General features: G+C 40.8%; 3 protein-coding genes across 5 annotated transcripts in view; 1 reads left to right on the forward strand and 2 right to left on the reverse strand.

Annotated features, from left to right (window-relative positions):
• The window catches only part of npr2 (natriuretic peptide receptor 2), a 67,498-nt gene extending 65,696 nt beyond the window's left edge, over positions 1–1,802 (reverse strand). The window contains exon 1 of the mRNA XM_056403342.1: positions 1,517–1,802. Coding sequence (XP_056259317.1) covers positions 1,517–1,733 — 217 coding nt within the window. The 5' untranslated portion in view covers positions 1,734–1,802. The remainder of the gene's footprint in view (positions 1–1,516) is intronic.
• A 641-nt stretch (positions 1,803–2,443) lies between these two features.
• On the reverse strand, positions 2,444–8,863 carry alad (aminolevulinate dehydratase). Its single transcript, XM_056404050.1, has 12 exons — positions 8,725–8,863; positions 7,471–7,596; positions 7,226–7,276; positions 6,632–6,728; positions 5,839–5,974; positions 5,639–5,722; positions 4,916–5,004; positions 4,310–4,365; positions 4,127–4,214; positions 3,874–3,960; positions 3,559–3,688; positions 2,444–2,969 (listed from the first exon to the last, which is right to left on the reverse strand). The coding sequence occupies exons 2-12, from the start codon at positions 7,587–7,589 to the stop codon at positions 2,911–2,913; spliced, it is 996 nt and encodes a 331-aa protein (XP_056260025.1). The 5' UTR covers positions 7,590–7,596; positions 8,725–8,863; the 3' UTR covers positions 2,444–2,910.
• A 127-nt stretch (positions 8,864–8,990) lies between these two features.
• On the forward strand, positions 8,991–11,962 carry tmem203 (transmembrane protein 203). Of its 3 annotated transcripts, none has more exons than XM_056404052.1 (2): positions 8,991–9,106; positions 9,661–11,962. In XM_056404052.1, the coding sequence occupies exon 2, from the start codon at positions 9,929–9,931 to the stop codon at positions 10,343–10,345; it is 417 nt and encodes a 138-aa protein (XP_056260027.1). In that variant the 5' UTR covers positions 8,991–9,106; positions 9,661–9,928; the 3' UTR covers positions 10,346–11,962. The 3 variants fall into 3 exon arrangements, with proteins under 3 accessions (XP_056260027.1, XP_056260026.1, XP_056260028.1); XM_056404051.1 differs by having other exon boundaries at positions 9,054–9,178; XM_056404053.1 differs by lacking the exon at positions 8,991–9,106 and adding an exon at positions 9,294–9,437.
• The last annotated feature ends 655 nt before the right edge of the window (positions 11,963–12,617 follow it).

Below are 12,617 nucleotides of genomic sequence, written 5' to 3' on the forward strand. Positions count from 1 at the left end.
TTAAAACTGAGCAGTTAAGCATTGTTTTAGGGATCCGAGCACATACATCAATATTACTGTAGATAGTTTTGCCTTGTATTAACTGGTTGGATTTTAAAGGATTATAACAGTTTTTTGTAAATCAGATTTTAAGTGCAACTGCTGCAGTAAATAGGCAGCTGCCTGTTGATGGCGCTGTGGATTGACTGATTAATCTGATTGGTATGCATGGCAGCATATGAATTACAGTAACTGAAATGCACCCCCTGCCTTGGATTATGGCTCAGGGGTCTGATTCACTTGAAGAATGTTACAGTTGATCTCTACTCATTAGGACCTGCCAACCAGTCTCCAGCATCAGTCTGGCAGTCAGCTGAAATCTGTGTTAGGTTTATTATGTATCTGTGCAAAGCCCAAAGTTTCCTGGTTCCAGCTGCCGAGCTGATGACTCAGTTAAAGAGAATAAAAATGAGAGTGGAATTTATAGCCTACTCCTGTTCTATTCAAATATCCCATGATAATGTCAGTCAGCCAACATACATACAACCAGGACACTGACACCAGAACAGTTTAGAGGAAATCATTCAACATTCATTTTGTTATTTACACCAGATCTTTTCCTACTGTGACATGTTAACATGTGAAACAGGCTCATTTATTTAAAATAATTACTTGCCAACACAGTTTTATGACAGATACCTGATTTTCTGAGTGACCTAACCCACAGTTTACACTTTGTAAGATTAGGTTACATTTTGTAAGTTAGTTTTAGTGCAATGTTTTTCTTGTAATGTTAAGGTAACATTGACAAAAATGAGCACAGACTAGGACAGGAATGATTACATAGATGCTGAGATATTTCACTGGATAAGTGAAAACTTATCCAGCTGGTGGTGCCAGATGAAAAGTCAGAGGATTGCCAAAGTCAGGAGGATTCATCCTCTGGGGATCATTATTATATGAACAACATTTCATGGCACTGCATCCGATGTGGTTAAGTTAATTCAGTCTGAACCAAAGTGGTTCAATACAAAGAAAACAAAGTGTTTACATCCAATGTTACTCATCAACATGCATGTGTGTGTATTCTTGGGGTCAAACAAAAGTAATAAATATTAACATTTCTCCTTACGATTGTTCTGCCACTAGATGTCGCACTAGACCACCAGCATCTCAAACCAAAACAAAGGCTTCATCGGACACCCACCCCACCCCCCACCCCCCACCCCCCTTCACGTTCCCAGTCAGCCAGGTATTATGAAGCCCCGTGAAAGCGGCCACTAAACACAGAACAAAAAGCGCAACTGAATAAAGTCACCCTGTGTACGCGAGAGCCAACAACATACAATATGACCACAACCTAGCCCACGCTAGCATGCGCCATGGCTATGCTAACAGTTAGCCAGCTAGCGATAGCAACATTTCCCGAAAAAATTCAAAACAATGGTAGCAGCAAGTTAGCCACCGTTATCATGCTATGTCGCCGATTACTAATGAAAACAGACATGAAAAATGATGTAGCATTCAAGTTACTTACACATGGAGAGGAAAAGCCAGGTCCAAGTCAAGCTGGAGCTCTTTAGCAGCTTAGGTCTAAATTCAGCCTTGAACTTATGTGCTGGGACCGCGGCCCTACAAACGACTCTGACAGAGCAGGTAAAAACTTTTTGGATGTTTTGACGGTCCACTGGCTGACCAGGATTTGAGCGGGTAGTCCTCATGGTCCTCATCTTCTCTTTCTTTGTAGAAGACATAGTGGTTTCTCCTTCAGTAGAGGGAATTCTGGAAGATCACTTTCACCTGAATGCTGCAAACTGCAGTGTCACCTCACCTGTGGGCGAGGCCTGTGTGTTCATAAATATGAGGAGGACCAATAGTTTAACAGGAGGGACATGCATTAAAACGCACGTGCTACCTGACCAGCTACCAAAACAAAAAACAGTGAGACACAGATTACTCCACTATATCTTTACATTAAAAAAAAAGTTGTTTGCAGTTATAAAATTATTCCTATAATAAAATCTCATTTACAGGACCTGAAACCTGTATTATTTAATTCTTTAATTCTTTAATGCTTTTTCTGGTGCACTGCTGCGTTACTTGGCCTGACCACCACCTGTAGTCAGCGCAGTACCAGTAATCAATGGCAAGAATGTGTGTAGTGTCACTTGTGTAGGAGGACACAGGTGACCAGGTGACCCACTCATAAAAACGTTACTAGTGGTCAAAAACTCCACAGGGCAGCTTTAACATTTACTTGACAACACTACAGTCGACCGCTTTATTTTGAGACGCATTTAAGCACATTTAATACAGTTACTTTGTACTTATGGTCGACTTTTTATCTGTACTTTGTGTACACATATAAGACGCGTTGAATGTTTTTAGTGTTGGTTAAGTTGTGAAATTTGTTCTGCAGCATTCACAGGCCTTAAGCAACATGCATCAAATTTAAATAACACACTTGTAGCTGAATGATTTTATTTTCCCCAGAGAATACGAGCTTGTTACAGGATGACAGTGCTTTGGCTCAGACAGTTGTCACATATATAATCAGACGTGTGAGGCCCAGATTCATAAAAAAAATACATTCCATAATCAAATTGCTTGACTTCAGAGATTCAGATCATGAGTAGCCCTTCAAAAGCTTAAAAGGAAATAGAGCTTAAGGTTTAGGCTCTATTTCTTTCTTTACAAACATAATCACTTCAGCAAACCAACCCATACACCGAGAAACATGCAGCCAGCCATTTGAATTGTTAGCACAAAACTGAACAGAGAGAGCAACATAAAGGCCTAAAATTGAACAGATTACTTGTTTTCATTTTCTATAGTGCTATTTGTTAGCATGACTGAGTCTCCAGCAGGTTTGTAGTTGTCTGTTGGTCCGTTTCTAGGTCCATTCATCCTTTGGCTTCAGGTATTTGTTCTTTACTCCTTCAGCCAGGTGAGCAGCTGGGGTGTGTAGTAGGTGATGATGATGTCAGCACCTGCATCACAGGGCAGGGGAAAATGAGTCAGATCACATCTAGAACTGAACTTGTAATATGCATTTTAATGAGCTTGAACATTTGAAATGAAGAAGAAAAACTACCCACATTTTCATTACTTACTTAAAACAACCGTATGAATGTGGTGTACATCAAAGCATGAGTACAGTCAGCTGGTTTTACTTGAGGGGTTAATGCAGTTAATCACAGTCCACTAGGTTTTTGATTTTATAGTGTCAATCTGGATAATAGTGTGAGATTTCATTTTAGATGTATCAAGCATCAGGCCATATCATGCTTGAATTATATACAGCAGAATAACCGTTTTTACAGTCTTTCATTGATCTTCTGATGTAGACTGATGGTGTAGAGCTCATTACTGAACAGGAGAGGAGACTCCTACAGTGCAGTCACCTGTTTATATTGCTTCATTCACTATAATAGAGCAACAATCACAGTGATTCTCCACTCTCAGTTTTTGAATGTGATTGACACCAACTCAGTGTGGAGGGAGGGCCAAACCGGAGAGAAAAGGACGCATTTGTTGACACAGTCTATGTTCAGGAGTGCCCTGCCCCCGCCGCCTTACCTGCCCTGCGGAAGGCGGTCATGGCCTCCATCACAGCAGCCCGCAGGTCAAATGCTCCAGCCTGCGCTCCGTGCCATATCATGGCAAACTCCCCTGACACGTTGTACACAGCCAAGGGGTGAGTGGGGAACTGAAGGGAGACACATGAAGAAAAACTGACACACTTCCTCCAACAGGTACAGTGATATTCGCATGTGACATTTTGCAGGGTTTGCTTCTGGGATTTTTCTCATCTGTGTTTCATAGCAACTGAGCATGTTTCCCAAAATGCAAAACTGCAGCATTGTTCCTCATTGAACTGATTTAGTTACAGACCTTGTCCTTGACTTCTCTCACAATGTCCAGATACGGCAGACCTGGTTTCACCATCAGCATATCAGCTCCCTCTCTCACATCTCGCTCCTGCAGCACAGAACAGCAGCAACATCTCCCACAACTGTTTCAACGCAACACTTTTAACCAAGTCATGTGTACATACACACACACACACACACACACACACACACACACACACACACACACACACACACACACACACACACACACACACACACACACACACACTGACCACAGCTCGAACGGCAAGTCCTCTCGCTCCAGGAGGCAGCTGATAGCAGCGTCTGTCCCCAAACGCAGGTTTAGACTGTGCAGCATCTCTGTATACAAACACAGCAGGGAGCTTCAGTCTACTCTCACTTCAACGTACTAACTCACTGATCTGTTTACACCTGATCCAAGAGCGCTCACTTACCGGAAAGGACCATAATAACAAGAGGCAAACTTTGCACTGTAGCTCAGCACTGAAGCCTGGAGGAGATCACAAAAAATGAGAAACAACTACAAAACACATTCTGTTATATTTACATGCTATCTAATAAGTATTCAAATATACTTTTTTTTTTTACTGTCAAAAAATCACATGAAAAGACCAACAATGAATACCGATTCTACTAACAAGTTTCCTCTGTGTATTCAAAGTCTGGTATATCTTATTCCTCTAAGCCAGAGAGCTCTCTTTGTTTCCAAAAAAACTATTAAAATAACATCAGTGAGCCACACTGTTGCTCTGGGTGACATGTTCCTTTATTACCATGAACACACACACTGTAGTTTGACTTGCTTAGACATACACCATCCTGCTGCCAAATGTACTCACTAAAGCATCAAATGTGGATTAATCTGCAGCTGAAACTAGTGCCCAACCAATGAAACATTTCCTTTTGTTTGAGTAACATGTTAAAAACAAAAAAAAAAAAACTACAGGCCCAGCTGTTTCAGAAAATCACTCAGCTTTTTTAAAAAAGATAAAAGTAAAAGTACAATAAGAATCACTTCTGTATTATTTTCAGTCGTTTACCTTGTTTCCCAAACCATTGGATATCAGTGCTTGTTTTATAGCTCTGACTCTTCCATCCATCATATCAGAGGGGGCGATGATGTGACAGCCTGTAGAACAGAGGACATGAAACTTGTATTAGTCCAGTTTAACTTTACCTTCAGTATCTGGGTAAACATGGAACTGACATTACTGCTGAGTGTAGGGCCGCTGCCAGGATTTTACATATCCTGAGGTCATGAGCCCATGTCGCCAAATACCCATCCCCTCATAAAACTTTAAACAGGCACCAAAAATATTTATTCTTTATTTACCGTTATATAAATAATTGTTATACGACTATATCTTCTGTGAATCTTATTTTTCAATATGGTCTAGATGTTGGCTCAAAGCTTTCATTACATGGCAGTATTCTGGTATGAGAAACATAATCCTTATATATATTTTTAATTGGTCATAAGTAGTCAACTCAAAAAAAGAAGAAGAAAAATACAGCAACCAGCCTAAAAGATAAATGAAAGAAACCTCCCAGAATACAGAAGAAGCAGGAGCTCTGGCTTATGTGAGGTCTCAGTTCAAACTATGAACACAATTACAAATTCGGAGACAAAATGCAAACCAGCTTCTGTATAAACCGATATGGGTGACAGAAAATACTTGATAAAAACACTCAATAAAAAAAATCCTTGTATGTCTCACTCCAAAGACAGAAACAATCTTAACAAAGCAAGAAACAAGAATTACCAGCCCGGGCGTAGGCCAGCGCCACTTCTGCCAAGCGCAGGCAGCTGGCGTCATTGTTCAGAGTACCGTCGTCATTCAGGATACCTGCAAGACAAAAGGAGAAACAAAACCCAAATATATGATGCACATTATCTCTGCCCTTTTTACTTTGCTCTTTATGAGACACAAACAGGAGATAAATCATCTGAGGAGACACTGACCACAGTGGCCATGCGACGTGTAGGGACACAAGCAGACGTCGCACGCCACCAGCAGCTCTGGGAACAAAGATCTGATTTTCTTCACTGCCAGGACGGCCGGTGTGTCGTCTGTGTCGGCACCTGAACCCCTGTCATCCTGACGAGGAAAGACCAGATAACAGTGGTTTTTTTTTTGAGTGTGATACACTGTTTTGCTGCCTCTCAGAACATGTCATTTCTAAACCATGGGCGTTAATCTGCTCTTACAACAGCCTCCTCTTCTGGTTTCAGACTTCCCATGGGATTTTAGAACCTGGCTGCAGGGATTTGCTCCCATTCAGACACAACAGCATTAGTGAAGTCCAAACTGATGTTGGGTGATAAGGCCTGATTCACGGTCAATGTTCCAGTTCATCCCAAAGGCGTTGGATGAGGTTTACGTCAGGGCTCTGTGGTGGCCAGTCAAGTTCTTTTACACTTTACCAAGCAGAAACCATGAAAAACAGACCCAGACCAAAAGTCTACTTTTGGCCAGGTAGTCTCTTTATAATCTGTTATAAAAAGGTATTATTTACAAGACTTATACCTTTGCTGTGAGTTAAATTCACAGGGACTAGTCAATTAGAAACCATATCTACCAATTTAGAGAAATGCAGTAATAATATAAAGTTAAAGACTACAAACACTCAGTCTCATTGATGTTTCATCTAACTACTTCTAAAAAAATTTATACGACCAGGCAGAGAAAACAAGACACAAACTTTAATGCTCATTTAAGAGTGATTAACATGACTTTTTCCTCTCTTTAACATACCTTTTCTACTTTTGCTGGAACACCAAAAATCAGCACGCATTTCAAGCCGTTCTCCACAAGTGGCCGCAACATTCCTTCCAGCTTATTCACACCATATCTATTAATGACAATACGTATAATATGAATGGAAGGAAGCAAAAAAAGGGCCTTTCAGGAAAGGAAACAATGAAAATGATCATCCTTCTTTAGTTTTATATGAGGAGAAAACTAAAAAGGCTTGTGTCTTGTGACGCACAAGCACACAAAATGTGAAGGTGGGTTCGCAGTTTGGTTTTGTTTTGTGCTGGATAACGGATTCTCTTCTTATCTTGGTCCAGGTCCAGTGTTTGGCTCTGGGTCCACCCTGCCCGACTGCTTTTATCTGAGGACAACACCCTCAGTGGGGTCACAGCTGCAGGGTGACACTGTGTGTTTCATCTGATTGGTGTTTAAATGAATGCTTCAATCACCCCAGTCAAAACAGTCCAATTATTTCAAATTGTCCTTCTGAGCAGAAATAGATTCTTCAAGTAGCTCAGGAAATCAGGCACTTTGTTATAGTGAAGATCTGAATCATGAGACGGCTGTGAAAGTATTTGTGGGTTTCGCTCTCACCTGGCCTGTCCTGGCAGGCTGCCGATGGGCTCCACTGCATCTGCACTGTCTCTAAAGGAGAGAGTGACAAAGAACCAGAGGTGAGAAGGTGGAAGTCCACTAAATTATAAAAGTTAAAAGCATAGTTTAGTTGACTTCATCTGACCACTACTACATCGGTCAAACTCCTGCACACTTGTTTTATTTGCCATGTTTTGTGACCATAACTTGGATTCACTTGAAGAAAACCGAGAAGTTTCATTTACGTGATGAAGATTGGGTAGATGAGATTGTCAGGTCTTAAATCTGCAGCACAGGTCTGCCAGTATCGGAGCGTCGGGTGGAAATAGCCACTGTGGATGATCGACTCGGCTGGTGTCTGCATCTTAACCCTGAGGCGGAGAGATGATCAGTGATAAAACACATAAAGTAATACAGGGAACAGAGCAGCCTCTTTTCTGTCTTTGTCTTATCTTTGACTTGTAGTTAATGAGCAGAGCAAAAACATCACTCCCACGCCCTGGTGCTTTATTGCAGTTCAGTCACCGTTAAAACTGACCAAGCATGCGTGACACTGCTTCGCCAAACAACACCTTGGCTCTGTCCCATTGTACAGTCACGCAGGCTGCAGGTTTTTAAACTTATTTCAAACAAGAACTTTTTATCTTAATACTGTGTGAACATTTTTTTCTCCATGCACAAGCCTTTTCTGAGTGACCTTGACATCCCACTCCTCCGCATTTTTTCCACAGCAGGACAGAGATCATTTACTTGATTTATGAATACATTTTTGATAAGGGACCATTAATCTGTGCTTTAAATTAATATTATCATTAACTGACTAAGTAGAATCCGATTGTGGTAAGATGGTTTTTATCATTTTATGTCCAAACAAACAACACATATTAAAAGTTTGGTCTCATATAAAGAACTGTGGAAAACAGCTTGATTATCTCATAGGTGATTGTTAACACATTTGTCATATCGTTGTTGCCTTTGGATGCACTGGACCAATTATCTTAGCTTGACTGAAAGTTTATTCTCATCAGCAGTAACTTTAGTCACAGTTAAAAACACATAGACACTAATGTGGGAGACATAATATTAAGTCATGTACAACATCACATCGGATTGTGATATATGGATCTGCAATGTTAAAATGATCCTCGCTGCAATCGTGTTATTTTCTTAAACTTAAATCCACTGATATGAACCACAAATGAATGACAAACTGCAACTTTAAGATGACAAGCCATTTCTGTTACACGGAGAAATACGACATAAGTTCAAACACACTACTAATGACCACTGTAATTTCATTCAACGATCACATGTATGTTGTTTTTTAGTAGGCTACATTTAGTTTTGTAACCTTGGCTCTTAACTAGGATATGTAATTAACGCTTCTTTTTAAAACTACAACCCACTGCAACTATTGTCTTAAATCTGCGACATAACACTCACACTCACAAGACATGTATGAAAACTGCAAAAATACCAAAGGAAGACAGTGTACTTGCCTGTGTGTATGAGTCGGCGACTTCTCTACACCTCACTCTACACAGTCAAATCCAAGTATGTCCTTTTTAATCGACGTTTCGCGGGCGACATGGCAGCGCGTTACCGCCACCTACTGACTGGAGTCTCTAGGGTTTTCATTAAGCCTGAAGCATATAATAAAACCAAATGGAAATTATTTTTATTATTATGATGATACATATATATATTACTGTATTTATTGTTAATACAGCAAGTACCATTGGAACACTAAACGGGTTTACACTTATTTTACAAAAGATTTGCCAAAACATATAGTCTTTCGGGCCACCGTACAAGCCAGGTTTAGTGTTCTCGCGATCATTCCTCAGCCCAAGAAAAAAAGCCGAAGCTACGATGCTAAAGGTTTGTTAGCTTTGTATACTGACAGTTTGGCGTCCAGCTAGATGGAGGAGAAAACACCCGACTGTTGTTAAGGTGAAATAACGTGTTTTCTCAGTAAAATACATCTTAAATATATTTTGGTATATGCGTATACATGTGCTGTTTTGTAATTAGGGGCTCTGCATCATCTGTGACTGTGGTTAGCTTACATTGTAGTGGTAGGATCGGCTACAGGCTGTATCATCATCGTGAACTGTAGTTCGTCTTGATGATGTAACGTTGATGATAAACCGTGTGTCAATTTAATTTCAGTCTACGAATATCAGCCGGTATCTAAGTGAGTTGAATCAGGGTAAATATTGAACTGACACTGGGGTGAAGTGATGGAAAAGGACAGTTGTTTTCACAAGCTGTTTCCTGATTCAGTGAGACGTGATTTGGGCCTGGTGCACTCTGAGTTACAGGCAGTGTGTGGGTGTATACCTGACGCTAGTTTTGCTTTTTTCCCAGTTCTGTCAGATGTGGCACAATGTACCCGCTTTTTCTAATATTATTATTTCTTTGTTAAATTTTAGGAAGGAAAGGTTTCCAGAGAGACTCAGACTGGGAGCACTTCCTGCATTCACCAACACCAATCAACCTACTCAGGGTGGATTTGAAGATGTAGCCAAGAGGGTCATCTCTGTGGTACTTCACTAATTTTGCCCAGGCATTATCAGTGACACCTCACGGCCACCCTCTGCTATCCTGGAGCACTTTGACCCCTAAGAAGGGCTGCCCAGTCTGTGACCTGGTCGTTCTCAGTCAGTCCGTCCCTGGTTGAAGACCCCACTGTGCTCAGCCATGCTGTTCTCCCTGAGGGAACTGGTCCAGTGGCTGGGCTTTGCCACCTTTGAACTGTTCCTCCACCTTTTAGCTTTGCTGGTCTTCAGCATGCTGGTCGCTCTGCGAGCTGACAAGTTCACACCCACACTGAGCTGGTGGCTGGTCTTCGTCCCACTGTTTGCTGCAGACGGCCTCAGCACCTACTTCACGGCCATTGTGTCCATACGTCTTTACCAAGAGAATGAGAAGCGTCTGGCAGTCCTGCGGCTCCTCTGGGTGCTGACGGTGCTCAGCCTGAAGCTGGTGTGCGAGGTGCTGCTGTGTCAGAAGCTGGCTGAGCAGGAACAAGCCAGAGACCTGTGGTTTGGCCTCATCGTCTCGCCGCTGTTCATCCTGCTGCAGCTGCTTATGATACGAGCCTGCCGTGTCACCTGAGAAGAGGCAGTCAGTAGTTGTGCTTTCACATCACAGAGCAGTTTTCATCTGCCATTCGAGATTTAAAGCATAACAACGGTATAATTTTTCTTTTGGCTCACTGGCACCTTTTTTCATTTTTTCACACACATGTTCCAGGCAGGTCACACTAGACTCCAGTTTTTTATTATTTCTTTCTAATAGCATCAAAATTGAGAAAATGTTTCACTGCTTCCTTGAAGTAGTGGACAATCTATTCTATGTGCTGCTAAATGCTAAAATGCACTGTATGGCCAAAAGTATATGGACATTCAGTTTGTGTGCATTTGGTCTTGGGGCTGTTTTTCCTTGTTTCCACCCTATAGTTCCACCAACAATAGTGTGTTTCCAACTTTGTGGCAACAGTTTGGTTTGACTCTACAATGTCCCTTTGCACAAAGCCAGGCCCATAAAGAAATGGTTTTCCTAGTCTGGTGTGGAAGAACAGGACTGACCTTAACACCTTTGGGATAAACAGAAACACTAAATGCAAGCCAGGCCTTATCACTCAGTATGAGTGACCAACTTCACTAATGGCCATGGGACTGAATGGGATCAAATCACTGCAGCCAGCCACTGAAATTATGTGGATAGCCTGAAACCAAAAAATTGGCGGCTGTTTTCCTAATGGTTTGGAAATAGGAAACAGTTATATATAAGAATAATAGAATGACCACACACTTTTGGCCATGAAGTGTAAATATAGTTAATGTTGCCTATTGCTAAATTGATGCTTTGACTGATTTTGAACTCTGAATGGAAGGAAATTGAAACTGTCTCAATTTTTCTGAGCCTCTTTTTCATCAGGATGGATTATGACTGTAAGTTGTTGTGATACTTTTAAAAATACAAACAACTGGAGGAGATGTCAGAGCAGTAAATCTGTATTTGGACCATGTGTGCCGCTACCATGGTGCAGTCGAGAGTAGACAATGAGCCTTGAGGGAAATTTATACTAGAGTTATGTTTTGATGCACATGTGCACACAACACATAAAGATAAAATAAACTGGTGAAACCTCAAGGCAGTAATACCCTAGGCAATTTTTTGGGATCTTTGATAGGTAACCCAAGGAGCTGCATCAGCAGCATTGATGCTTTTTCCCAGAGGAAGCAATTGATTGCCAGCAAAATTTGATTACATTTATTATCTTTTGTGTCACTTTGTTGCCTGTTACTGGGAGTGTTACTCATGCATTGTACCCCCAAATTGCCTGGTATGTCAGCTTCACCGGTGAGATCGGTCTGGACAGCAAGACGCTGGTTCTGAAACTTGTTGTCAGCTCACAGTCTCACTCTAATGTAGAAGAACTGAATGTGATTATCACTAGCAGTCAATTGTGTGCACATGTCTTCCCTAAATATTGCTGTTTATTTGTACAAAATGTAATGTTTTTGACCTTACCTTGCGTATGTACCGCATGTATTATGTATTATATTATGTATGTGTGCCTCATTTTAGGGTAATTCCAGATGTGAGATTCTGTGTAATATGTATATTTTGATTTTGGAAAGAAATTCACCGAACCTTATTTATGTTCTTGTTATGGCACCTTTATTGTCATCTGTATATACATGTAAATAAACCATCAACATTTTACCAGTGTTGTCTAATGAATGTGATATTATCAATAAGTCTGGTAAACGGTCTAGGTAGAGCTAGATATCCTGCTGCTGGGGCTTGGTCACCTCGGCCACAAGGAGGCGCCCTAGCTTTTTATATGGGAATGAGAAGCCACAATGGAAGAGACCATCCTAGCGTTTTTGTTTTGCGTATCATAGCCCTTACATGGATCCCGTACAGCAGCCACCAGCTCCCAAATCATTCCTTCTTCTTTTATATTGTTAATGTTTCTTGCTTGTGTTTTACAGTCATGGCTATTTGAAAGTCAGTTTGCAGACCAAACAAATGAGAAAATGTCACTATTTATTCATCAACTTTGGTGGTGGACATTAAATTCAATGTACATTTTGTAGGTTTTTGTTTTTATTTATTTTGCCAAAACCTGTTAAATTCTAATATATAACACAGACATTAATGTCATAATATTAATATATCATCATAAACCTCCCCCTAAAGTGTCTACCCTAGGAGTAGGTTTAAAAAGGAAACAAAGTACATTTCATTCATTCATTAAATGCATTTCATTGTTTACCTCTTCTGCACTCTTAAGCCTTGCTGTTCTTAATTATGGCTTGTTAATAAATGTTTCATGAGGTACAGTAAGCTCTTGTAGTACCCAAGAATAGCCCTC

Source organism: Seriola aureovittata, chromosome 18 (genome assembly GCF_021018895.1).
Source record: "Seriola aureovittata isolate HTS-2021-v1 ecotype China chromosome 18, ASM2101889v1, whole genome shotgun sequence".
NCBI lineage: Eukaryota > Metazoa > Chordata > Actinopteri > Carangiformes > Carangidae > Seriola > Seriola aureovittata.

Bases quoted from the DNA above. Each gene is read 5' to 3' on its own strand.
- alad (XM_056404050.1), bottom strand. From the start codon at position 7,589: ATGCAGACACCAGCCGAGTCGATCATCCACAGTGGCTATTTCCACCCG. The intron at 5,723-5,838 runs GTCAGTGTCTCC...TTTGTCTTGCAG, and splicing joins CACGTCGCATGGCCACTGTG to GTATCCTGAATGACGACGGT. The intron at 4,366-4,915 runs GTAAACGACTGA...GATCTCCTCCAG, and splicing joins CCAATGGTTTGGGAAACAAG to GCTTCAGTGCTGAGCTACAG.
- tmem203 (XM_056404052.1), top strand. From the start codon at position 9,929: ATGCTGTTCTCCCTGAGGGAACTGGTCCAGTGGCTGGGCTTTGCCACC.